A 24,767-nucleotide genomic window follows, 5' to 3' on the forward strand; every position below is an offset into this window, starting at 1 on the left:
TTACTGTTTAACAATTTTATTGTTGGTGAAGAAGCTTGCCATTATGAAAAGTTCTGTAGAAAACAATACCTCCCATTTTCAGTTTAGATTACTCAAAAGCAGAAGTTTGTTATTAGTGAAAATTCCAGTAGAAACAAAATTCTGTAGAAACAGTCTTGGCACATAAAATAAAAGCTTTTAAACAACTTAGATCTGAAAAGAGTATCTACCATGCAAGAATATTGGCAGAAAAGCCCATTTCTAATGGCTGGTATTCACATCCTTTAAGATGTTAACATGGAAGACACTTAAACTGGTTTTATATAAAGTTAATTGCATATAAATATGGTCTCACCATAACTGGCAGTCTTTATACAAGCCAGTTATTCAGTTTAACAGTTCTAAGTAAGTAATAGGCACTTTGCCCTTCTGGTTTCCTCGTTCACCCATCAACCAGTCTGAATCCATGCCAGGCATACTGTACACTGTTATTACCTAAAACAAAAACAAAAAGCAATGTTTATTTCTTATGCTTGTGTCATGAATAAATAAATTAGATAATCTGTTTCTGAAAATTTTGTGAATTCTCCTACTTTGCGAGTAGGCACTAGCCTAGAAACCTGGGCTGCCGCCTAGGGTTCACTCTAAATATGTGTTAGTACTTTTATTTATTCAATAAAATTGATACTCTGCTTGATAAAAACCTCCAAGCGGTTTACAAAGAGAATAAAACAAAAATAATCAATAAAAATGGTTAAAAACCATTATCTAAACATGAAAAAACCAGCAATAAATTGAAACAAATTAAAACACATGTCAACATCCATATATCTGGGTATGTGAATGACATACCCAGGCACTGAAAAGAATGCAGTGAAGGCACCTGTCAGCTGTCAATGGGCAGAGAGTTCCAAAGTTTAGATGCTGCCACACTGTTTCTTACAAATGCAGGACACAAGTATTATGGGATGGATCCGTTGTACTAATGTTATTCCCGCTGCTGCTAGTTTTAGGTTGCATTTTTGCATGTCATGCTTTCATTTGTTTCCTGATGAATTCCCTGAGAACTTTTGTTATTGGGTTGTATAAAAATATTAAGTAAAATAAAATAATGGGTGAAGTACTGTGTACTCTGTGTCCTGGAGCCTTCTATACTGACAAGTAGAAAGAACATTTTATGTCAAAAATATATTCAAGAAAGCTAAGAGGCACCCCCCCCCCAAAAAAAAATCAGTGTATGGTAGTTTTGGAAGTTTCAGTCTGCCATCTGTATCTAATTATATAGTGAAACAACTTTCCAAAATATATAGTAGAGGCAGGTCAGGAGGCTGAAAGATTTTGCAATCCCAGCAGTATCTCCAAAAGAAGTGCACGCATAAAATATCTGCCTCGTTAGCTTTACACAAAAAATGAGTATTTAACATGTTAATCTATTGCTGATGCAGTTACATGCAAGATAATCAGGGATTGGAACATCGAAGTAATCCTATAGTCATACGGTATACATTACAGACAGTCTATTGCAGGCATAGGCAAACTCAGCCCTCCAGATGTTTTGAGACTACAATTCCCACCATCCCTGACCACTGGTCCTGTTAGCTAGGGACCATGGGAGTTGTAGTCCCAAAACATCTGGAGGGCCGAGTTTGCCTATGCCTGGTCTATTGCTTGGTAACATCAGAAACCTTCCCTAAGAAGCCACTCATTACTAATTCCTGGTACGTTGCAAGGGTCAAATGGATACTTATGTATGTTTATTGCCTTGGATGATGTAACACCAGAGAATTGACTTTTACTCTTAGCGAGCAGAACATTAAATTTGTTTACTTCTATTTATAAACAAGAATAGAAAAAGTGTACCTCATCTGCAAGAAGTGATAATTCACTGCTATTCGCAGCATCATAATCATAAAGAACTCTGGCTTTTCTGTTGCCGCTTGCGGACTTCGCTTCACCCAAGCTGCAAGTAACTGCTGCATTGCTTATTGAGGACAATGAGGCTGTAACAGAGGCAGAGGAGGCACCTGTACTAGTAATGGAACTACTTGGAGCACAGCTTGACGAAGACTGGTGATTGTTGGCAAGGAACGTAGATGGAAAGCTGTGAAACACAAAATTAATATAGCACTGATAGGTACATACTAATGTTACCATGAGCATTTCATGACCCAGATCTATCACTTACTATTAGCAATTCATATACTTTCATTTTAGTTAAATGCCACCTCTGGCTTCTCCTTATCTTCCAACAGAAACCTCTTATGACAAGGTGTGCAAAGCACAGTTGCAAACATGATCCAGAACTCACAAAGGAAGCCTATAAATAATGCCTGGGGGTGGGGGGAAAGGACATTGCAAGAGAGATATACACTTATATGCTTCTTTAGACGTAGTCATCCCTAATTTGTTTCTCTATTCAGAAAGAAAGGGTGCCGCTGTATCCTACCCTTATTACAAGTTACTGGACCTGCTCAGAACCTTTCCAGAAATCTTTCTCAAGAACCTGCCCTATCAACTTTAACAATGAAGAATACATTGTGGAAAATCCTAATAGGGCTCCATTGTGTTACAAGAAACAGCATTCAAGGGGCATTCCTGGATCTATTTGCACTTTAGAGAAACAGATACTGTGTAGGTATCTACACAGTATTATTAAGGAGTCCTGGGGCACAAAAACCAACAGGGGCTTTGTAGAGCTCAGCAGAGCAAAAAGTTAGGCAAAGGTAATGTCCGACAAGATAGGGAAAAACCAACAAGAAACATATGACCCATTTTATTCCAGCTGTAAAACAAATTGTATTGAAACAATAATTTTTACAGGTTGTGGAAGAGAAATATTCCACACTAGTGGAACAGTCAACAGGGAGTTGGAAGATTATAGAGTACTAGTGTCATTCAGCCCGTTAAGTAAACGGGCGCTAGAACGTATGTGAGAGGAGCGGCGGGGTCGCGGCCTTCCCTCCCTCTCTGCGCTCGGCCGAGCGCAGAGGGACGGAAGGCCGCAGCCCCGCCGCTCCTCTCACGGGCCAGGGAGGGTTGTCAGGAGGAGGAGGCGGTGGACCAAGATGGCGATATCAGGCTCCGGGGCCGCAGCGGCTGCGGGAGCCGGATTGGGCCCAGGAAGCACAACGTTTCGCGTTCGATTCTCATTTAACCGGCAGCGGTGCCCCTGTCGCCATAGCGACCTGTCCCTAGCCGAGTTGGGCCCGGCCTGGGAGGGAGCCCCAGCGGTCGAGGCCATGGAGGAACCGGGAGCGGCCACCTTGTCCTCAGGAGGGGCCGCCGCCGCGTCCAAAGTGACGGAGATCTGCGTCTCTGGCTCGCAGCCGCTGCGGCTCTTGGAATGAAAAGTGTTGGCCGGGGCGGCCGTGAAGATCGGCTCGGTGCTGGCGGTTTGCGTGCCTATCGTGGGCCCGGCCTGGCCTGGAGCCTCGGCCGCCCCGCAGTGGACAGGCGACCGAAAGGTCAAAGCGGAGCGGCCGGGGTGGGGAGAGCGTGCGTGCCTGTGCGCAACGGTTGACGGACTACCCACCCCGACCCAAAGGAGAGTCTTTCTCTCTCTCTCTCTCTCTCAGCCTCTCTCAGCAGCTGCAGATGCCCCCTCCACGCCGACTCCTCCACATGGGGCTTGTCCGGGCTGGCGCCTCCTCAGCCGCCGCCTGCTCCTCCTCCCTCGCTTGCTCGCGGGTCTCTAAGGCAGGCGGGGGCGGCGCTGCTGCTGGAGGCTGCCGCCACACGGACCCATCTTCCACCTTCACCTCAGGGCGCCGCTACTGCCCTGGTAGGGAAACGGTAGGCAGAGGGGTTGGGGGGGAGCGTGTGCGTCCACTCTCTGCGTCCAATCCTTGTGTCCGTGGGGCACATGCGCAGTAGCGCGGACACAGGGATACAGGGACTGGACGCAGAGACACTTGCATATTATTATATAGGATTGAAATGTGCAAGGGAGGGAATTTCTATGCAGAAATGCTTTCACAGTCCCAGGACCACAAGCAGTTAAATCAAGTACTTCAGCAGGCTAGACATGATGTGAAATTATACCAAACCAGAGGAATCAATAATATACATCTTTTCTATTTACAATGATATGATTGGGTACAAAGTAAAGCCCCTCTGAATCTTGCCTTGTCACCAACCTTCTTCAACTCATTTTTTCTACATGGCAGTAAGGATTTGAAGGCACACATGCAACATGCCCACAACTGATTCTTTTGAATTATAAAAAGTCTATAAAGTTAGCTTTGAAAAATTGGAACTGTCTATGCCCTAACAAAAGAGAACTCATATAAGCCATAAAGGCTTATCACGATACACAAGCACATGAACATCCAACACAGCTAAGCACTAAAAATATTTTCTTAATTACCATATTCCTTACGACAACACATTCAAACTGCATAAGACTGTTCCCTTTTTTGCTGGAATAACTACAGTTAATTCTAAAAGGCTTTTCTGGCAAAGAAATCATTAGCTACAGAGAAACACATTCCAAAAGAAGACCAAGCTTTAGGCTACTAAGGGAAAAGAGGATTAAGATACTTTTTATCAGGCAAACTGATATATCTAAACACTGAATGACTTCATGCAGTTATTATGAAAATGAAAGTGACTACAAGTTTACAGTTTACATATTCATCTACTGCTTTAAACCTATGACTTTCTGCAGTAAGATTTTATCTTTATTTTTTCACACATACCCCTCTCTATCTATATAGTAGGCTTTGTGCACTTTGTAAGCTGCTGTTTTCTCTGGCAAACTCCCAGAAATATTTTCGAACCAGGTCAAGGCCTTTTTTGAGTAGGCTAAGATGCAGCTGCCCATTAGTGACTGGCTTTTAGTGAATGTGACAACTGTTTGCTAACATGGAAGTAATTATCCAGCAGGACAGTTGTTGTGAATTGCAAGAAATGTTCTGAACTCCCTCTGCCTAGAAAGTAGGCAGCATTTTTTATTTGCTGTAAAGCATTTTACTTCTTTTGCTGGGCTTGCTGCAGATACCTTGACGTACATCCAAAAACACCAGGAGAAGCCTAGCTGTACTTCAGTGCAAGCCTGTGAGCAATTCAAGCCCACAGCACTTATTCACATCTCTCTCTCCTGCCATCCATATGGTACACCTGCTGACCTGTTACTGTGATATGTCAGACCATTTCCTCAGATGTCTAAAAAGTCACCGAAGGAGGGTTATTAAAGAAGACTGTTACTTCCACTAATTTCTCTTCCTTATCTGATCACTGTAGCAACTTCTGGAGTTAAATTGGCCTGTCAGAACAATGAAGTGAAGCAGCATCAACTCAGCTGTCCTCCAAGTTATCCTTTAATCAGAGGTACTTCTAGCAGCACTGTACATGCAATTTAGGAAAGTAGCTATGAAGACTATAATTCCCTTACCTTCCAAGCTGTTTCTGAAGGTCCAACATATACTGGTAACACTGTGCATAATATGTCATCTGAGCTTCTACAAAATCATTCAAACAGCGAAGGTGATGTGCCTGAAATGCAGCAGAGTTCAAATATCAGTACAGAACTGTGTATACTGTGTTACATTAACTAGCTTGCAACAATTAGAGAGTTCCAGCCAGATTGCAAGTTTGACACGAATTCATTGTGATTCCAGATAACTGTGTTTATATTAAAGGTTGCTTCCAATATGCCCCAACAAAAATGTCCAACTTCAGTAACTATCTCAAATAAAGTGCTTAGGAGGATAGCCAAAGACTGAAATGCTGAACTTGAACTACCCTATCTCTGAACCTTTTTAAATATAAAAACGGAACAGACTGGCCTTAAAAACTGATATGATAAATATCTGATGGGCCATCCTGCAAACTTGTTGTCTGATACTCTAGACAGCAGAACTATAACCAATGGTGAAAATAGCAGGGAAGCAGGTTTTGGCTGAACATTAATAGTAGTGTTCAATGATAGAACATAAAATGGTGGTGTCTCCTTTGTCAGCGATATTTAGACAGAACTTGGACAGCCGTTTGTCATAGATGCAACCTTGCATTGAGACTGGACATAGGGATTCTCTATGATTCTAACTTCAGGGCATTATTTTTCATTGGTTATTGTCTATTTTGCCAGATGTCTTCAGGCAGGAGAGAGAGAAGGAAGCCTTTACTTCAACCTCCATAACTAAAATAACCCTATGAGTCTCCAATGCTCTTTGGATAGAGGTAATTGAAATATTGTCATAGTGCTTGTACAATCACTTGATTTTCTCATCCTCAATAGTTATTACACACGTATCACACCAACTTATTTTTAGTTGTGTAAGATTACGTAGTCTTCTACAAACTATTATGAGATGCATTTACAGTATTTTCTTCTACTTAGTACTTACATGAGTACTGCTGATGCCTTCCAACAGAAGTCTAGTAATTTCTGCTTGACGGTCAAACTCACTCTGGGCTATTCTGACTTCCTGTTCAGACTGTAAGATATATTTCACTTAGAATTTGATACATAAAATTAATTATGCTGCTAGGGTGGAGAAAATAAGAGCAAATGCCACTAAAATTTAATGTAAGAGCTTTAACTGTGCACTTCAGTTTCTTTATTTCTACGAGATTTGCTTGGAATTAATGTGGATTGTACCACAGTGCTTTGCCTATAAGTAATCCATTGTCACACCTAGTCCCATCATTCAATTTACAGTACATTTCAGTAAGTGGTAGGGAATAGTCAGTATATTCTACTATTTCACAGTATTGAACAGCCTTCTTCAAAACACATACAGCACTGCATTTCTCACTTGATGTCAAAACCTGTTAGGAAGCTTGTAAGTTGACACTGAGAAAGTGGTTTTAAAAACCCTCAAGCAAACCACCTATCATGCTGACAAGAATTAGCACAATGCATCTGCCAGAGCTCGCCATCTCTGCTCAAGGCAAAACACTGCTTACTAACATGAAGGGCTAGCCAACTGTTCCAGCTTCAAAGATTATCCAGGAGTCTCCATTAAGCAGGAGAAATACTGTTCAATCTTGTCCTGCAGTATTTGTATGGAATAAATCCACAATATCTAACATCCATTGTTCATTATCCTACCAGTATGGCATATTCTGACAGGCATCTAGATTTCCTTGCATTATTTGTGATGGTTTTCCATTTTTTGCAGAGTACCATATTTTTCTGTCTATAAGATGAGGTTTTTTAACCCAATTTTTTAGGTTTAAAAATGTGGGTCGTCTTATCCATGGAATATAGCAATTAAATATATAAATAAACACGGTACTTGGTCTAGCAGTCACAGCTCCTGGCAGTGGTGAGCTGTGGGGCCTCCATATTCTGCTTGCCTTCTCCAACTCTGCCTGCCCTACAGCTGGGAGGTTGTAGGCAGTCCATTTTGGCTGTGCATGGCTCCATTTGTGCGTGGGCGGCACAATGTTACACAAGAGGAGTGCGGCGATTGAAGTAATATCCCCCCTCTGCACCTTTCACATCAGTGAAACATTGCGCCTTGCATTCCCCATGTAACGTTGCGCCACCAGCGCACAAATGGAGCCGCGCGAAGACGCTGTGCAGAAAAAACAGACTGTACGCAGCCCCCCCCCCAGCTGTAAGGTGGGCAGAGTGGGAGGAGGCAAGCAGACTAAGAATGCCCTGCAAAAAAGGCGCAGTGGGGAGAGATATATTCGATCGCCACAGCCAACTCGAGCAGCAGCAGCTTTCTCGCGGGGCATTCTTAGTCTGCTTGCCTCTTCCCACTCTGTCCACCCTACAGCTGTGGGGAGGCTGCATGTGATCTGTTTTTTCTGCGCGGAGTCTTCGTGCGTCTCCATTTGTATGCGGGCGGTGCAATGTTGCACAGGAGGAGTGCAAGGGGCAATGTTTTGCTGATGTGAAAGGCGCAGGGGGGTATTACTTCAATTGCCGCACCCCTCCTGTACAACGTTGCGCCACCCACCCACAAATGGAGCCGCATGAAGACGCTGCACAGGGACTGCCTACAGCCTCCCTCCGAGCTGTATGGCGGGCAGAGTGGGAGTAGGAAAGCAGAATATGGAGGCCCCACGGGAAAGATGAAAAGTGCTAAAAGTAATTGGGAGGAAAAGCTTAATCCCCCCCCCATAAAGCTCAACTCTGCCCCCCCCCCCCCGCTCAGCGATTGCGTGACTGTTAGCCCCTCTGGGCAACCCCCCCCTAAATTCTACAAGTCAGGGCAATTTCCCCCCATTTTCTTAATTTGGAGTCCCCCGAAATAGGAGGTGTCCTATACATGGGAGCATCCAATAGACAGAAAAATACAGTACTTTTTTACTAAGCCTACTTTTAACTTGACTGTAATAGCTGCATTTTCATTTCACTATACAGGGAAATATAGCAATGCATGATAAGAAAAGGCTCATAGATAATTTTAATTGTATGTTAATAGCTGAAATGAAGGCTGATTGTTTTTTCCATGTATGTTGTTTATTCTGACTGCAGAATATTAAACTAGGTAATATTCTGAGTAATTATAGTTTCAAAGTTCTTTAGAGAATGGGAAAACAAATAGTAAATGCTGAGTAGTAATGCAGCTATTGAGTTCAATAATAAGTATTCATGTAAACATTAAGTAGTCTTAAGCAGCAACATTTGAGACTTGGCCCTAAAATGCACCTTTCAATATTTCTACAAAGCTAAACAACAACTAAAAATAGGACAAATGCAAGTTAAGTAAGAAAACAAGTTATGAAGAAGATTCATAGGATTTGGTTGCATACATGGTGGGATGTTTAATATTTTACAGTTTCATATGTTTCTATAAACAGAATGGGAACATTGATTGCTCTGAGGAGAAATTGTGTTGAGCTACTAGTTTCACGCATGTCAGATGGGTAGTTGCCTGGACCGAGGATCAGAGAATTACCATGTGTTATTAAATTCAGAAAAAGAAAAAACATTATAACATCTTCATAAACACCCACCCCTCTTTTCTGGTAGATTTATTTCCCACATGTTATGTGGATCATTTTGCCACTGCCACTTCAAACTGTGTACTACAATGCACAGTATCAATACCAACCCTTTGATATCAGGGACGAGATCCATGCTGAATCAGATCTCAACATTATGTAATTTCATAACCAACAGCTTCAGTTAGATTACTTACTTTTGTTACCTCCTCTGCCCAAATCTTGTATGCATAAAGAAGTGGAGAAACAACAGTATGAAGAATTTGTCTGGTGAACTTGCACTCATTGTTCTTTCCCATCTTTCCTGTTTTGATTTCCTTATTCACTTTACCCACAGTGTTTGTAATGTGCTTGATAACAAACAGAGCTACACCTTTGCTTGTATACTAGTTAAGGTACTAACTAGTGAATTTTATTATGGTTCACACAGGGTATCACCAATGTAATATTTTAAGTGTGCATACCTATTATCCAAATTTATTATCTAATTTTATTATATTTAACAAGAACAATGCATTTGAGAAGACTTTAGCCGCAGAGGAAACTGGCTGGTGAGCTGAAGACCTTTTGTAACATCTTTATTCTCAGAAGAAGCTGGCTATAACCGGAATGGGGTATGAAGCATATTCTACCCTCCAAATTGTCCTCAGCTGAAAGCAGCTGCCTGCTAGATACAAAGTTTCTTACAACAGTTTCCTTAAGTATCTAAGATGCAGAGTACCCCTTCTATGAACAGAATGGGTCGTTCTGCCTGCAGAAAGGAGGTTCCTGTTCATGGAAAGGAACTCACCCAACCCTGATTCTCCCTTTTTCCTGCAGCTCCTCCTCCTATTGGTCCTCTAGAGCAGGGTCCCCAAACTAAGGCCCAGGGGCCGGATGCGGCCCAATCACCTTCTAAATCCGGCCCACGGACGGTCCAGGAATCAGCATGTTATTACATGAGTAGAATGTGTCCTTTTATTTAAAATGCATCTCTGGGTTATTTGTGGGGCATAGGAATTCGTTCAATTTCCCCCCCAAAATATAGTCCGCCCCCCCCCCCCAAGGTCTGAGGGACAGTGGACCAGCCCCCTGCTGAAAAAGTTTGGGAACCCCTGCTCTAGAGCACATGGGTAGGGTAGGTCTAGGCTAAGAACACCACCTCTCCCCACCTCATTCTGTGAGCAGAACTCTGCCCACAAGATCTCAAGATCCAACCCATTGTGTGAAATACCGGTAAGTAGAATATAGTATTAAAAGAAACCAGCTAAAACATATTACTTTCAACGCAAACCAAGACCACAGTCTAAGGTAAAATTTGCCTGTATTATGAACGAATGCATGGATGATCTTTATGAAAAGGTGCCCTACACAAGCAAAGTCTATCACAACAACGGCTAATACAATGATAGAGGAACCAGTGATTTCTCTTGCTATCCAAGCCTGTCTTTATCAGATCAGGTCAATAATTTAGACCTTTAGGTCATTTGAATGGTTATAGAACACTTCTACCCCATTCTTCCACTAATATAGTCCACAGTAGACAGCCTTCGGCTGAGTACTCATGATGCATTTAAAACACTGTTAACCCCAAAGAATCCTGGGAACTGTAGCTTACTGCTCAGAGCTGCAATTTCCAGCATCCTTAAATTACAGTTTGCAGTGTTCCTTAAGGCTGAATTGGAGGAAAGTTTCAAATGCGACTCAGAAGTTCTTACTCCATATTTCATTTATGCTGGAGTATCTGTTCGTTGACGAAATTTCAGTACAATGAGCAACTTCTCTTTTTTCAGATATTACAGGAAAAGTTGCAGTTAATGAACAGCGGGACTGAGGAAGGAAGTTGATATTCAAATAGTAAACAAGGAACATATTCCCTTGTAAATCGTTTAAGGCTATAATAGAGTCCAGTACAACTTGAGTCCATGCAAAAGTATTTTACTTAAGAGTTTTCATTAGGCTTAGAAATGTTTCAGTGTTTCTAGACAAATATGCAAAGATCCCTCTGATTTTAAGACTGACATGCTTCAGACATATTAAGACAAAAGCATACTCTCCAGAAAGAATTGTACTAGATAACCCACACAACAAGCTGAGCTTTTGGATCTTATGTTTAGAAAAAAGCATCAGGTAACTGGACAATTTGCTAAAGCCTTATATATCACTGAAAGAACAGCGTACCCAATTATTAAAATAATTTAGTCTGCTACTGTTTTAGTCAACATTTAGTTTGGCATATTTTTTTTATTCCCAAAGACTGTACCACAGAAGAAGTGTTAAAGTCAATAAGACATTATATAAACCTGTTAATTTGATGTAAATATGTTGATCTGGTGTAATCTGTCATTCAAGGAATCTGAATGGGCAGTACATATCAACAGAAAGCAAGAGGAAACACTTGAAGAAATGTTATGAAGACAAGAGGCCAACAAACCTGTAGCCATTTTACATGCACCAAGTTGAGCATGTATGAGACATTTACCATAATGTTATTTTCTTCAGGTGGAGACAGGTTTAGTTGCTTAAAGTGCATAAAAACAAAATTATGTTATTTTGTGAAAGAAGGTAAATTGTTGATCATTAAGTGCTACTGCAATGTCAGAGACTTAAGACACAAAAAAGCAAACAATAAACAGCAAAGCCATTATAAATGTATTCTTTTCCATTATCATTTCCATATGTGGAACCAAGTACTATTTGAAATAAGTTTAAAAGCCTTAAAATGCTTCATATACTCACTATTGCTCACCAACTCAATTAGGCCAGAGAACAAGAATAGAAGATGTGGCCTCCATTATATTACCAAACACATTAATGTCTGAAAAAATTGAAAACACGAGGTCTAACCTAACATACTATATTAAATGCCTGGAGCATAGCCTTCTAAAGTAGTCAATGAAAACTTGTAGAATACTTTCTTGGTTCAATACTTATCACTGCTTTCCTACTGTCCCTTATCTGGCTTCCTATGTCAATAAAATGAGTTTCAAGGTGACCAGGTAGATAATTTTACAAACTCAGGATTTTTCTTCATTTAGGTGGCCAATGAGCTACAAATTATGAACAAAGGCACACAACTTTGAGACTTCCTTTCCAAAGCTAATGTATATCCGTGATCAGTTGAAATGTAAGTTTGGTATACCATTGTTGTAGTCAGGTGTCTTCCCCACTGATAAGCACCTTGGAGTTGCAGTCAATACAGAGTTAGTATCCTTCCCTAATCTTACTTGAAGATGTGCCTGGGAACTGTATTTATGAGATCTTTCCTAAAGCAATCTAAGTTCCTAGGCATCGAAATACCCTTTGTGAGACCATTTAGATTTCAATCCAATTTTATCTGCTTCCAAGCTGTATGGTGCGGGAAAGTTTGGGGATGTAGAATGGCAAGGCTTCCCTTTACAAAATCTCACTGCAGACTGAACAGAGATCTGCTCCCAGTCTGTTCACATCCAGAGACAGACACACACACACACAGAGAGAGAGAGAGAACTTCTGCTTAACCCTGTTTAGATATCTAAATTTATTGACACTTAGTTAATTCAAGATTTAAGGGCCACATGTTGAACCATGAATCACCACATAACAAGTTAACAATATTCTGAACATTTATGGAGAAATTTTACTTACTGCAGCTCGAGCTTCTGCTAATTTAGCCTTTTTCAGTCTTGTTTTGGCAGCATCCAAGTCTAGTCTTTTATTTTGTAATAATTTGCGTTCCCTCTGTGAAGGTTGAAGAAAATTGCATGTGAGTACATGGAAAACGTTCACTTTAGAGAAAATAGAGAAGCATAAGCCACTTGGCACTTCCTATTCTCTCTCTGTTATATAATGGCTAAAGCCTTCTAGGTCACTATTTTGTAGTAGGAATCCTTCAAGAGTAACACTTAATGACACAAAATCAAATTGATACTTTATGCATTTCGAACTACTTCCTTAAAGTTAAGGAACCGTATTCACAACTTACAGTAATTGTTTTATAATCTCCTTCTATAAAATTTCGCAGAGGTGTGAGGAAGTTTATTGCAGATGTCTGAATTAGTTCTCGGTCTGCTGCCCCAATTCGTCTTTGTGTTTCTCCACATTTAATGAGAGCATTTCCTGCAACAGAAAAGAGCATTAAGTCGTTCCAGTATGAGTTAACATAGCCACCCATCTACAATTACGGAAACGTAAAGCACAAAATGTTGACATAGTGACTTTTTACAATGTCACTAAGGGTTTTTTGTATTTGCATTGTTTTATAGCATGCTCCAAGTTTTACTTTTGATATTGCATTTTGCTCAAGTCAGTTTCAAGTTCTCATACCTGGTCCATGTACAGCTTCAGAATAAGGTTACAAACCATCCTTACAGAAGCAGCACTCACCCCTAGTTCCTAATTAATTCAAGACTGCCATCCTGCACATACTTATCCCTAATTAAATCCCACTGCAATCCTGTATACACTGACTCAGTGCAATCAGCGCAAGTTGCTACCACACCAACAATTCTTAGTCTGGGATGCTCAAGTGATATGAAATAGTTGTTACTTACCATATGCTGTTCCAGGACCAAACTCATTCCCAGCATCAATCATGTGCTGGCCCAGTATTTCTGGGTTATTCATACGACTTGGAGCTTTACGGTCTAGTTTTTCATAGACAAACTCTTCCATTCTAGCATCTAGCAAAAGATAACACAACCAATTGTAAGTTACTGGCCAATGTAAAAAGCAGTTATTTTTGAAGAAGGAAAAATACCCAACACCCTTTTTATGTATGACTGGCAAATGTGAAAAATGATTTTTAAAAAACCTTATCATGGTTAACAGCACCTAAACTCACACTGCTCCAGTCATTTTTGCACATATTTTTCTTCACTTACTACCCAGCCACAACTCTTGGTCACCACTGACTCTTCAAAATGCTGTGTGCACACCAGAAGACAGGGGGCAGAGGCAGCATAAACTGCATAGGGCACTGAAACAGCAGAAGCTGTGTTGGTCTCTGCTTCTGTCTGTTACAAGGTTTCATGCAGCATTTAAAAAAAATCCTCCTCTCTGATATGGAATATGGGAACTCATATCACAACAAATAGAAGCCTTCATAGAATCATAGAGTTGGAAGAGACCATAAGGGCCATCCAGTCCAACCCCCTGCCAAGGAAACACCATCAAAGCATTCCTGACAGATGGCTGTCAAGCCTCTGCTTAAAGACCTCCAAAGGAGGAGACTCCACCACACTCCTTGGCAGCAAATTCCACTGCCGAACAGCTCTTACTGTCAGGAAGTTCTTCCTAATGTTTAGGTGGAATCTTCTTTCTTGTACTGTAGTTTGAATCCATTGCTCAGTGTCCGCTTCTCTGGAGCAGCAGAAAACAACCTTTCTCCCTCCTCTATATGGCATCCTTTAATATATTTGAACATGGCTATCATATCACCCCTTAACTTTCTTTTCTCCAGGCTAAACATGCCCAGCTCCCTAAGCCATTCCTCATAAGGCATCGTTTCCAGGCCTTTGACCATTTTGGTTGTCCTCCTCTGGACACGTTCCAGCTTGTCAGTATCCTTCTTGAACTGTGGTGTCCAGACCTGGACACAGTACTCCAGGTGAGGTCTGACCAGAGCAGAATACAGTGGTACTATTACTTCCCTTGATCTAGATGCTCTACTCATGCCAGGGAGGTTTGTGGATCCCAGTCTATACAGCAAAAAGATCAGTTTTAAAAGATTTCATCATCACTCAAGATTTAAATGAGGAAATCTATTTAAGTATACAAATACTCAAGAGACATATTACAGCCTCCCTTCCCCAAACAGATGAGCTGTCTGACTAAGCTGAGAAGTGTGAAGCTCCTTTTTCAGAAAATCAGCAGCTTTATATAGTTCTGAGAGATAGCGAAATACACTGAAGACCAAATATCCTTTTCTGTCCTATCAGCATTTCAGAATTATGTTAATTAACAAAGTAGCTGCTTTAAAAAAATACCTCACCCCTATACATTTCCAGAAAAGATATTCCCCAACAGCCTGAGGGAATACAAAACACAGACCAGCAGTAGTGAACTGCAAGAAAGATTGCTGAATTTTCTTAATGTGGATCTACTCTACTAACAAACACATGCCCTCAGACTCTAATACCTATTGTTGCAAATGCTATATAAATACTATCACTAACCATATGGCGGTGTTACTATTTCTCCTGTTTAGAGATGTAACTGAGCCTAAACTAATAACATACTCATAAAAAGTTTAGGACTATGATGGGATCTGAACCCAAGTTTTTCTAGACTTCATCCATACTATTTATTATATAAATTTAAATAATAATAATACCACATACCAACAAAAATTTAGTGAGCAACAAGTGAACACCCTCTCACACCTCTTCTTCCATAAACCGTCTTCTAGTATTAGAAGACTGAAACTTCAACGCACACACATACTCAAGGAAAAGATTCAATATACAATAAGGCCAACTAGCCTATGACTGCATATCAACCTTATATAACTAAGTTTCTAACCCACTCTTTCAAAGCTGTAGGCCTAGAAAGTAATCTCTCACCCTTAAACATGAACTACAGAGAAGGAAGTAGGCATTTTTTGTTATTAAGGCTGGGGTAATAAATATACAAGATGCTAGGTTGTTGTTTATTAAGCATTCCATCCAGTTTCCAGCATGCAATCATTTACTGAGCACATCAGGATGAGCCTCAAAAGACCAAAGTTCAAAAGCAAAGCTTGAAAACAAAACAAATGCCAATGAGAATACTGAAGTCAGCATAAGATAGTATGACAAGTTACCGGTCTCTGCAGCTACAGTGGGTGCTGTGATACTCCAGTGGTTTGACTTTACCCCAGAGGCACACACCATTGTCTTTTGAAACAGATGGATGACAACAACAATAGATTGTATTGTATCTTAATGGAATATTGTTTCTATTTTTTAAAAAAAATAATAATATTCAACTCGATACCCATTTTTTTCTTAAAAAACTAGGAAACATTTTTGGAATTTATATTTAAAGTAAAACCAGCAACATTCATTCAATATATTGTTCAAATCTTTGTAAAGAACACGTGGAGAATTAGCTCCAGACTGGAAGCTGGTTTTATTGCATTAAACTAGTTACCGATTTACCAGGGTTCAAATTTATCCCTCTGCACACATATATGTCCCAACACTAGCTCAGGGGAAATAAAAGCTGGAGTGGTGTTCAAATAGGTACCCCATCATCATCATTATTTTACTTTTCAGTTCGCAATAAATTGTATTTTGTTTTCAGATTGAAATGGGAAGTCAGAGCTGAACAAAGCCACTTGTTCTGAGGCAGATCATCCTACAGAGCTGTCTTTGAAAACAAAACATTTACGGTACTTTCTTAAGTCATAAAGCTACTGATCATTTTGCAGTTACTGAAGCAGCAGCAAGACTCTGAACCAATAGACTTTCCATGAAGCCAGGCTTCATAGTTCACTACAAAAGATAAGGTTTACAAATACAAGCCTCTCCATAGTCAACAACAGAAAAGTTCTAGCTGTGCTCCACTTAGCAGATTGTGCTATGTCAGTCTTGCAGATAGGCCCCAAAAGTAACCAACTTACCAATAATAATAATAATAATAATAATAATAATAATAAATACTAGTCTATTAAGAGACCACCTCATGAGAAGAGAAGACTCCCTGGAAAAGACCCTGCTGTTGGGAAAGATTGAGGGCACAAGGAGAAGGGATGAGATGGTTGGACAGTGTTCTCAAAGCTACGAACATGAGTTTGACCAAACTGCGGGAGGCAGTGGAAGACAGGAGTGCCTGGCGTGCTCTGGTCCATGGGGTCACGAAGAGTCGGACACGACTAAATGACTAAACAACAACAATTAAGAGGCTTGTAGTAACATCTTAGCAAGTTGGAAAAGCTGTTTTCTGTCAAGCAAACTGGCTGAGAGACATTACTCCAGCCCACTGCATGTTTTTGCTACCTATAGTAGAAGGGTTTTGTCTTCTTCCACAGCTAGTGCAGAAACCAAACCAGGATGAATTCCTGTTGGCTAAATACAAGGCTGTCCTATGTAGCATGCACAAAGTGTTACCTGGCAAACATAAAGAGCAAAATAAAAACATGTTTTTCTTACTTGGATTGGGTTGCAGTAACACTTCTGTCTGCTTCATAACCTTTTCAGTCCATTGCTTAGTACATTCTGCTTTGCACAGAAGATTTTCTAAGTGAGCATCCAATTCAGTCTTCTCTGCCTGCCCAAGTTTTTCTTCTGTAAACTACATTGGTTAAACAAACAAATAAATCACTTTTAATGTTACAGTCCAGAAATACAACTTTTGTTAGTAGCAATACAAAAAAAGTCATAACAGAAATATTATCTAAGAAAGAGATTTTTTTTCCTTCCTTCAAACTGCTATGAAAATGAAGCTACTAACTACTTGATGTCAAACTAGTACTGTAGTATAATCTTGGAGTAACCAGAACATGGATAACTATGGCTAAGCTCCTTCTATGCAAGAGGGGTCTTGGTGCAGGTATCTCACCTGGTGGAAGATGTTCAATGCTGTTTAATCCAGCTTTGTTTCCAAAAGTCTATGAGCAATACCAAACTGTAAAACTTGTTCTTTAAAGGGAGAGCAATCCTATTCACAACAACTTGAATGCTACCTCTCTGGAGAGATGGGCTACCTTACAATGATACATCTGTCTTGTCAGGATCAAGTTTCTGTATGACCCTCATCCAGTCCATTATTGATGCTAAGTAATAATTCAGTATTTCCACTGAGGCTGGGACCAATGCAGTATGCAGCACAGCTAACCAACAGCTCTTCTAGTATTAGCTATTAAATAACAGATTTAGAACTAAGTTGGAGGGCTTTTGTGTGGCCCTTCATCAATATACTCCTTCCAAAATAACATATGAAGTTATTTAATATGGTATCAAATATGCCATGGTTGATGATACAATGCAGCTTTGTAGATAAAAGCAGGCATCATAGCACTATTCTAGGTTTCCTCTGCCTGGGATATGGAAGTGCAGAAATCTGGAGGAAGTGTTGACATAGAAGGGGTGTGGCCTGGGGCAGTTGCTGCTTGCCCCAGTAAGTGACCAAAGTGTAAATTCTATTGATACTTCTGCATTTGTATTTGTAACCCTTTTAATTCGGTATTCTTTTAATAAGACCACATTTATACACTTGACCTCTATGTAAAGTTTTGTGTTAAAGATTTGACTGAAAATACTGTACTGCAGTGTGCTGTATGGGAAGTTTGCTCTTAAACTTCAGGAACTCAACAGACAGACACTAAGCATTAACTCACGTTACTGGAACCACCAATTATGAACTCCATAGGCTTCCATGATTCTCAGCACAATTCACAGAGCTGTTGGCTATTTAATGCTGTTCAACAACAGTGCACACAAAAGCTCATACCAATGTAAAACTTAGTTGGTCTCCAAGGTGCTGGAAGGAGTTACCATATATTGTTCGTTATTGATGATGTTAACTACCCTGATTGCTTTTATCTAGAGGCAGATGAATTTTCATGACACTATGGTGCAATTGCAGCAGGAGCGTTGAGCTAGGATTTGGAAAACCTAGGTTCAAATCACCACTCAGTCATGAAGTTCTCTAGGTGACTTTGGGCCACTCACTTTCTCTCAAGACAAAACTACCTTAGGGCTACTTTCTCCCATTTATCATCCCAACAGCCCTAAGGTAGTTTTGTCTTGAGCTCCTTGAAGAAAAGATGGAATATTATAAATAGCACTGACAAAAGAAACTGAGCATGTGTAGCCACTGTCAAAAATGCATAACCAATGTTCTTAGGAGCTATTATGCAACTGACTCCTCCCAAAAATTATGGAGTAATGTTCAAGAGAAAGGAAGCTAACAGGAAAGTGTATGACAGTGGTTAAAAATATTGCTATGACAACCCATTTCTCTAACCCACTTATGGGTCTGAGTGAAACAGATTAACTCAGACCAATATATTTATTTGAAGTCAAACCAATTTGAGGGAAAAAACATTAAGTACAAATTTTCACAGAAACGTTAATCACATTAAACATCACAAGACAGGCATCATAAGATCTCTAAATAAGAAGATAGTTTCTCTTGTCATCTCTTCAGTACTTGTGAAGATAGGCGACAGATGCAGAAACTTCACATGGAAAAGAGGAATAGCACAAAATCACTAATCTATGAAACAACTGCTGCTTAATTAATAATTCCTAATTAAAGTGTTAGCTTTTTGAAGAACCCTAGAAAGCAAAGATTTGAACAATAGCATTTGCATGATCTATACCTCAGCCCTATTTTTAGTCACAAGATCTACCGCCTTATCACAACATGCTTTTGAAGGTTCAAAAGTAGGTGGCCATTCAGCATGGGACATTTCTAGCTTAAGAGACTCTACACCAGAGCTAGCACAAGGATGCAAAGGAGGTCCACAAGGTTCACTCCTGACTACACTGCAGCCTACGGTAGTAGAGAAAAGGTGGTAGGCACAGGATAGCTGGTTACCAGGTACTGGTGGACAGTAGCTGACCTTCATACCTTTATTCACTCTTTGATTTGGAAAAAAGAGGAGTGAAGAGAGCTGGGAAGAGGCAAAAGAAAAAACTGATACATCTTTGATGCAAAGGAAATTAATGTTTAGTGGGTAAGCAAAATGAAGGTTCATTTGCAGTGTTTTATTGTTTGCAACACACACCCAGCACTTTGTGTTCCAATCAATCTGTGGTTGGTCTTGAGCAAGCACCTGTCTTCATCTAGCTAGCCCAACACCAGCAATTGAAATGTGCCTCTGAAGCCCACAAGGACAACAGCACCACCTCCACATGCAGCTTGTCTTCAGCATCGGGTAGCTATATGCTTTCTTAGAACATGGCACTTCCAGTCAGCTTGCATGTTTGATAGGAGCTTTCAAGGGCAAGAGAAGACAGGAGGTGCAGAAAGGTTTTGGCAAGACTAGCTCAGCAGAGAGGACAACTCAATATACTTAACAGATCAACGAAATGGCACTCTTTGCAGCACAGGGAGAGGGGAAAAGAATGTATTTCCACTTTCTGGAAGTAGTAGTTACTATGTAATTTCTAATTAAATCCTGTCGGATATGAAACACTACCCTGGAATTAAGTTGTGAATTCTTAATACGTAGTGGGAGGTCTACCGCACTGAGGTTCTGTAGAAATGATTGCGTATTCAAGGCTAAGCTGGAAGCAACACCCTATTTTAAAAGCACCAATTCCCCACCACCTCACAACCCTCAGAAATGTGGGTAAAGGTGCAGAGATTAAAGCCACAAGACACAATTCTCCTCCACTCCCCATATGACTGCCTCCACAGATAGCACATGAGAGGGCCTAGAGCAGGGTTTCCCCAAACTTGGGTCTCCAGCTGGGTCTTTTCCACTACAATTCCCATCATCCCTGACCAGTTTCTGATGGCTAGGGAAGATGGGAGTTGTAGTCCAAAACATTATTTGGACTTATTATTAACACCCCTCCCTAATTAAATAAAAATAATATTAATAGCACCCCGTCCCCACCCATCAATTAATAATAATAATAACACCCCGCCCATCTACCTGTCTGAGTTTCCCCAGCCACTTTGGGCGGCTTCCAACACATATAGAAACGTAATAAAACGCCAAACACTAAAAACTAGGCCGCTACTAGTCTTTGCCTACAGGGAACATTGGCCATGCCCAAGATTTCGAGCAGGCCCCGTTTTCCCGTTGGCTTAGCACAGCCGGCCAGGGGAAGGGAGTGGGCGGCGGTGGGGGAGAGGGAGAGACCGACACCCAGGAGAGGGGAAGGTCTTGCGTAAGCCCCTGAGGCCGGTAGCGGGCGGTCAGGCCCGTCCCACCCACCACCACCACTGCCGCGGGCGCCGAGAGGACAGCCGGCCTGAGGCTCTCAAGGGCCGGCCAAGGAGGGAGGGAGGGCGACACTCGGCTTCCAAGCCTGCAGAGATGCGACAACGGATGGGCGGCGGCTTAGACGTGCGCGGGGGTGTGGAGAGATAGAGAGAGAGAGGCCGAGGCGCCACCAGGCTGCCAATCCGTGACAAGGCCCGGTCAGGCCCCATTTAGCGGAGGGGTGTGTGCGTGCCCCCCCCCCCAGCTCTGCCTTTGAATAAACAAATAAGGGCGGCGCGCGCAACCAACGGTTTCAACGGCACCCGGGGGGGGGGGGGAGGAGGAGGGCCAGGTCGGAGGAGCCGTCGGCCTTCTCGTCCTCCTCCCTGCTGAGGCGAAGCCAGGCCAGCTCTAGTCGCCCTTCGCCTCTCCGTTACCTGCACAGCGCGGCTGAGGAACGTGCCGGCGTCGGCCGCCAGCTTCTTTACATTGAAGTCCATTATGTTCATCTTCGGGGGGGGGGTGTGACGGTGCCCCCGGCGACGGTCCGTCCCGTCTGTCCGTCACGGCGCGCCCGCCTCAGAAGCTGCCGGCCAAGGCGGCAGCGGCGGCGTAAGGGCGCTGCCGGGCCCGGCCGGGCACTGCTGCGGATCCGGCATCTGATTGGGCGGGAGGAGCGCGGGGTGGGCGGGATCGAGGGGAAAGGAGGTGCGAGGCGGGGTTAAGCGCCGCCCCCAAATCCTCCCCTTAAAAGGGAGGATTCGCAAGGGGGAGTCGAAGGAGCGGTTGTTGCTCCCTAACGGGGGAAACGGCTTCTTTCGTCGCTGACACGGGAGCGTTCATTTCTCTCTTTCCATTCTGCCCGAGTGGCGCCATGAGGAGGAAACGGTCAGGCTGCGGGTTTTTGACTCCTCTCATACCACGTTTCGGGTGAGTTGAGTCTGAAGGGGAAACGACAAGGAACTTATTTTCCTCTCAGTGTTAGAAACTGAGATATTAAATTAAACAGAGGTTATAGGCGCCAGAACGGAATGTCCAGGCGCGCTATTTTACTAACAAGAATACAAAGCTGAAAATGAACGAACTGCAGCTAAAATATTATGTTCATATTGCACAGTGTCTAGTCCTCCCTCTGCCCACCCCACTACTCGGAGAGTTGCTGGAAGTAGGGAGACAGAAAAGGTCCCCTTTTTCTTCCACACTGCAGGCAAGCCCTGGATTCTCCCCACACCCCCTTTCCTTCATAATTTTTAAAAATCATTTTTGGCACCACAGTTAACACATATTAAAGACCTGTACAGCTGGTGGCAGTGTCCAGTTCACAAACCTAAGACTTAAGGGTCTTTCAGTGATCCCAATTTATTTAGATTTTAAGCATCCCTGTGAGAGTGAGGTAGAGAACAGTTTAACATGCACTACTAAACCATAACTCACTGCCTAGTATACCGGTATTTCAGATTAAAAGCGCATCATACATTAAAAGTACATTAAACAAGGCAACTAAAACCTAAACAAAACATGTTAGGTTGAAAAGCACAGGTCTCCAATCCATGCACGTTTTACTTGGGAGGAAGCCCCATTGAACTTGGTTGGAATTTATTTCTGAATAACAGTGGCCATTTTAATCTGAAATCTTAGGTGCAGTACTGGGCCCAGAGCTCAGAAACAGCTCGTGAAATTCCCTGTCGCAAAACGCGCCCAGAACAATGGGAGTTTCGAACGCTGTGTGCGATTGAGTTGAAATAGAGGCACATTAAGGTGTGTGCTTTGAGAAGGTATGAGTTAATTATCCCTTTTTTGTCCTTTCAGGCTGTGACGCTTGGTGGTTTAAATGCTTGACAGTTTTCTTTTCAACGCCTGCACATAGGGCATGTGATATCACACACACTACGTGCAGGTATGTGCAAACATCACACATCTGCGTGGCGGCGGGGGCACTCACAATCCTGAGGGTGAGATTGGCACCCTGAAATACAGTATATAAATGCAATAAAATAGATGGATAATTGCTGGAAGATTTTGCTGCACTTTATACAGCCATTTTCCCATCTTGGTCCATTAAATAAAGCATGGCTTTAGAAGCTGATCTTAGGCTGCAATTTTAAATGAATTTACAAAGAAGTAAGCCTTGCTCAACACAGAGGGACTTCTGATAAAGCATACTGTACATAGGATGTCACTACACAGTATTTCTGTGTGCTTTGGGAGTCCACTAGATGTCAGTGTAATAAAACCTATTTACTTAACACTTTTGTTGGGGTGGGGCGCAAGTTGCATTTACACAATGTTCCAGCACTATGTGTCAGTTTCACCTGAAATAAAGAGGTTATCTGGATTGCAGCATCACAATGGGAAAAACTTTTCTCCAAAGAGAGTAGTGAACACCCATTGTTTTCTAGTTTGGTGATCTAAGTATAAGACATGATGTCAACAGACCCATTAGGTAAATTCAAGTTTGCCCAAATAATATTTAAAGCCAGGGTGAAATCAGTGGCAGAATGTGGTCTTTAAAATTTCAGCCCTGTGCAGGCCAAAATTTGGTGCCCTCCACCTCGCCTTATGCTTAATTTTCACTATGTCAGTGGTTTTCAACCAGTGTGCCGTAGCATCCTGGGGTGCCTTGAATGATAGTCGGGTGCTGCGTGCAACTCTGGCGTCTGTCCCTCTTTCCTTTCCTCCCTACTCTGTTGCCCTCTTGCATCTCTGCCTCCCAAAGACTTGCACAGCTGTTTGTTGCAGCAGCCCTGGCTACAAGTTCTCCAGGTGAATGGTGCCTCGGGGGCTGACCAGGGGGTGCTTCCCAGGCCCTTTTGGGGCAGTGTGAGGAGGTACGGTACCGCTCTTTGGAGCAGGGGGGCAGCTCAGAGACCAGTGGCTGCCCAGAGGATTCCCTAGGAGAGGGGAAAGGAGTTACCGTAAACTTGGAAAGTCCTGCAGTGCCCTCTTGTGTTGGCGCCCAGTGCAGCAGAACGAGTTCCATTGCAAAAATCTGTCTCTGATGGAATGAAAGGCACTCACAGTAGATGGGGAAAGTTGAACAAATAAAAGTTGGGCAAGGGGTATAGAACACCTCACATCTGCACACTTATTTTGCTCTAGAAATGAGGGTCTCCCTTGGGACACACCAAGGGTTAAAGCATGTCTACCACTGTATAGCAATACACTTTAGCAATATGTGAATGGAAACATGGCAGTTGTGGTATGTAGAGCCATAAGAGCCATAAGCGGGATGATGTGCACTTGTGCATGCATGCACACACACAAAAACAATCCCCCTTTTTACTTTATAATTCTAAAGGCTTTATGGCAGGAGTTGCAAGCCTGTGGCCCTCCAGATGTCATTGGATTGCCAACTCCCATTGACACTGCTATCTAGGCCTGATGGGAGTTGAAGTCCAACAACAGGTTAGCCAACCCTCCCTGCTTAATAATAATAATAATAATAATAATAATTTATTTATACCCCACCCATCTGGCTGGGTTCCCCCAGCAACTCTGGGCGGCTCCCAACCGAATATTAAAAACACAATACACAATGGCTTTTTACTGTTTGTAATCTGCTTCTGTGGGCTGTGAATTTTTGCTGTTATTGATTTGATTTAATTTATTCTCTGTTGCTTGATTTTGTTGGATTTTTATAGTTGGGTTTTATTTGAATATTTTATTGTAAGATGCCCGGAGACCTCTGATCATAGGGTATCATAGAAATATCATTAAAGCCAATCTCATTTTTCATTGATAAGCATCCATGTTATATACATAGGCAGTCTTTCCTTTAAACACTGACCAAATGCAGAAGAGTTTCACTTCAGCAGGGTTGATGCAACCTGTATCTTCAGACCATCGTCTGGTTATGATTTAGATGTCACAGTGTCTAAATATAATTTTCTAGGATTCCACTACAGTCCAGTTAAGGATATTTGGTTCAGTTCAATGCCTTTATATGAAAATGAACATGGTCAGACAGGGGAGAGAATAACAACCATTGAAAACGAACAAAATTATATCTGAGTAAATACGAATAGGATTGTACAGTACTATAGAATAAGTGTCATTTCCCCCC

The 24,767-nt window shown here is 41.9% G+C and overlaps 1 protein-coding gene across 2 annotated transcripts; it reads right to left on the bottom strand.

Annotated features, from left to right (window-relative positions):
- SH3GLB1 (SH3 domain containing GRB2 like, endophilin B1) lies at nt 1-21,336 on the bottom strand. 2 transcript variants are annotated; one of them, XM_035122502.2, is made up of 10 exons: nt 21,142-21,336; nt 16,974-17,115; nt 13,395-13,523; nt 12,827-12,960; nt 12,490-12,582; nt 11,297-11,383; nt 6,327-6,416; nt 5,372-5,472; nt 1,840-2,080; nt 1-474 (listed from the first exon to the last, which is right to left on the bottom strand). In XM_035122502.2, the coding sequence occupies exons 1-10, from the start codon at nt 21,211-21,213 to the stop codon at nt 367-369; spliced, it is 1,197 nt and encodes a 398-aa protein (XP_034978393.1). In that variant the 5' UTR covers nt 21,214-21,336; the 3' UTR covers nt 1-366. The 2 variants fall into 2 exon arrangements, with proteins under 2 accessions (XP_034978393.1, XP_034978391.1); XM_035122500.2 differs by lacking the exon at nt 11,297-11,383 and having other exon boundaries at nt 21,142-21,332.
- Nucleotides 21,337-24,767: the final 3,431 nt, after the last annotated feature.

This window comes from Zootoca vivipara, chromosome 7 (assembly GCF_963506605.1).
Source record: "Zootoca vivipara chromosome 7, rZooViv1.1, whole genome shotgun sequence".
In the NCBI taxonomy this organism is placed as follows: Eukaryota; Metazoa; Chordata; class Lepidosauria; order Squamata; family Lacertidae; genus Zootoca; species Zootoca vivipara.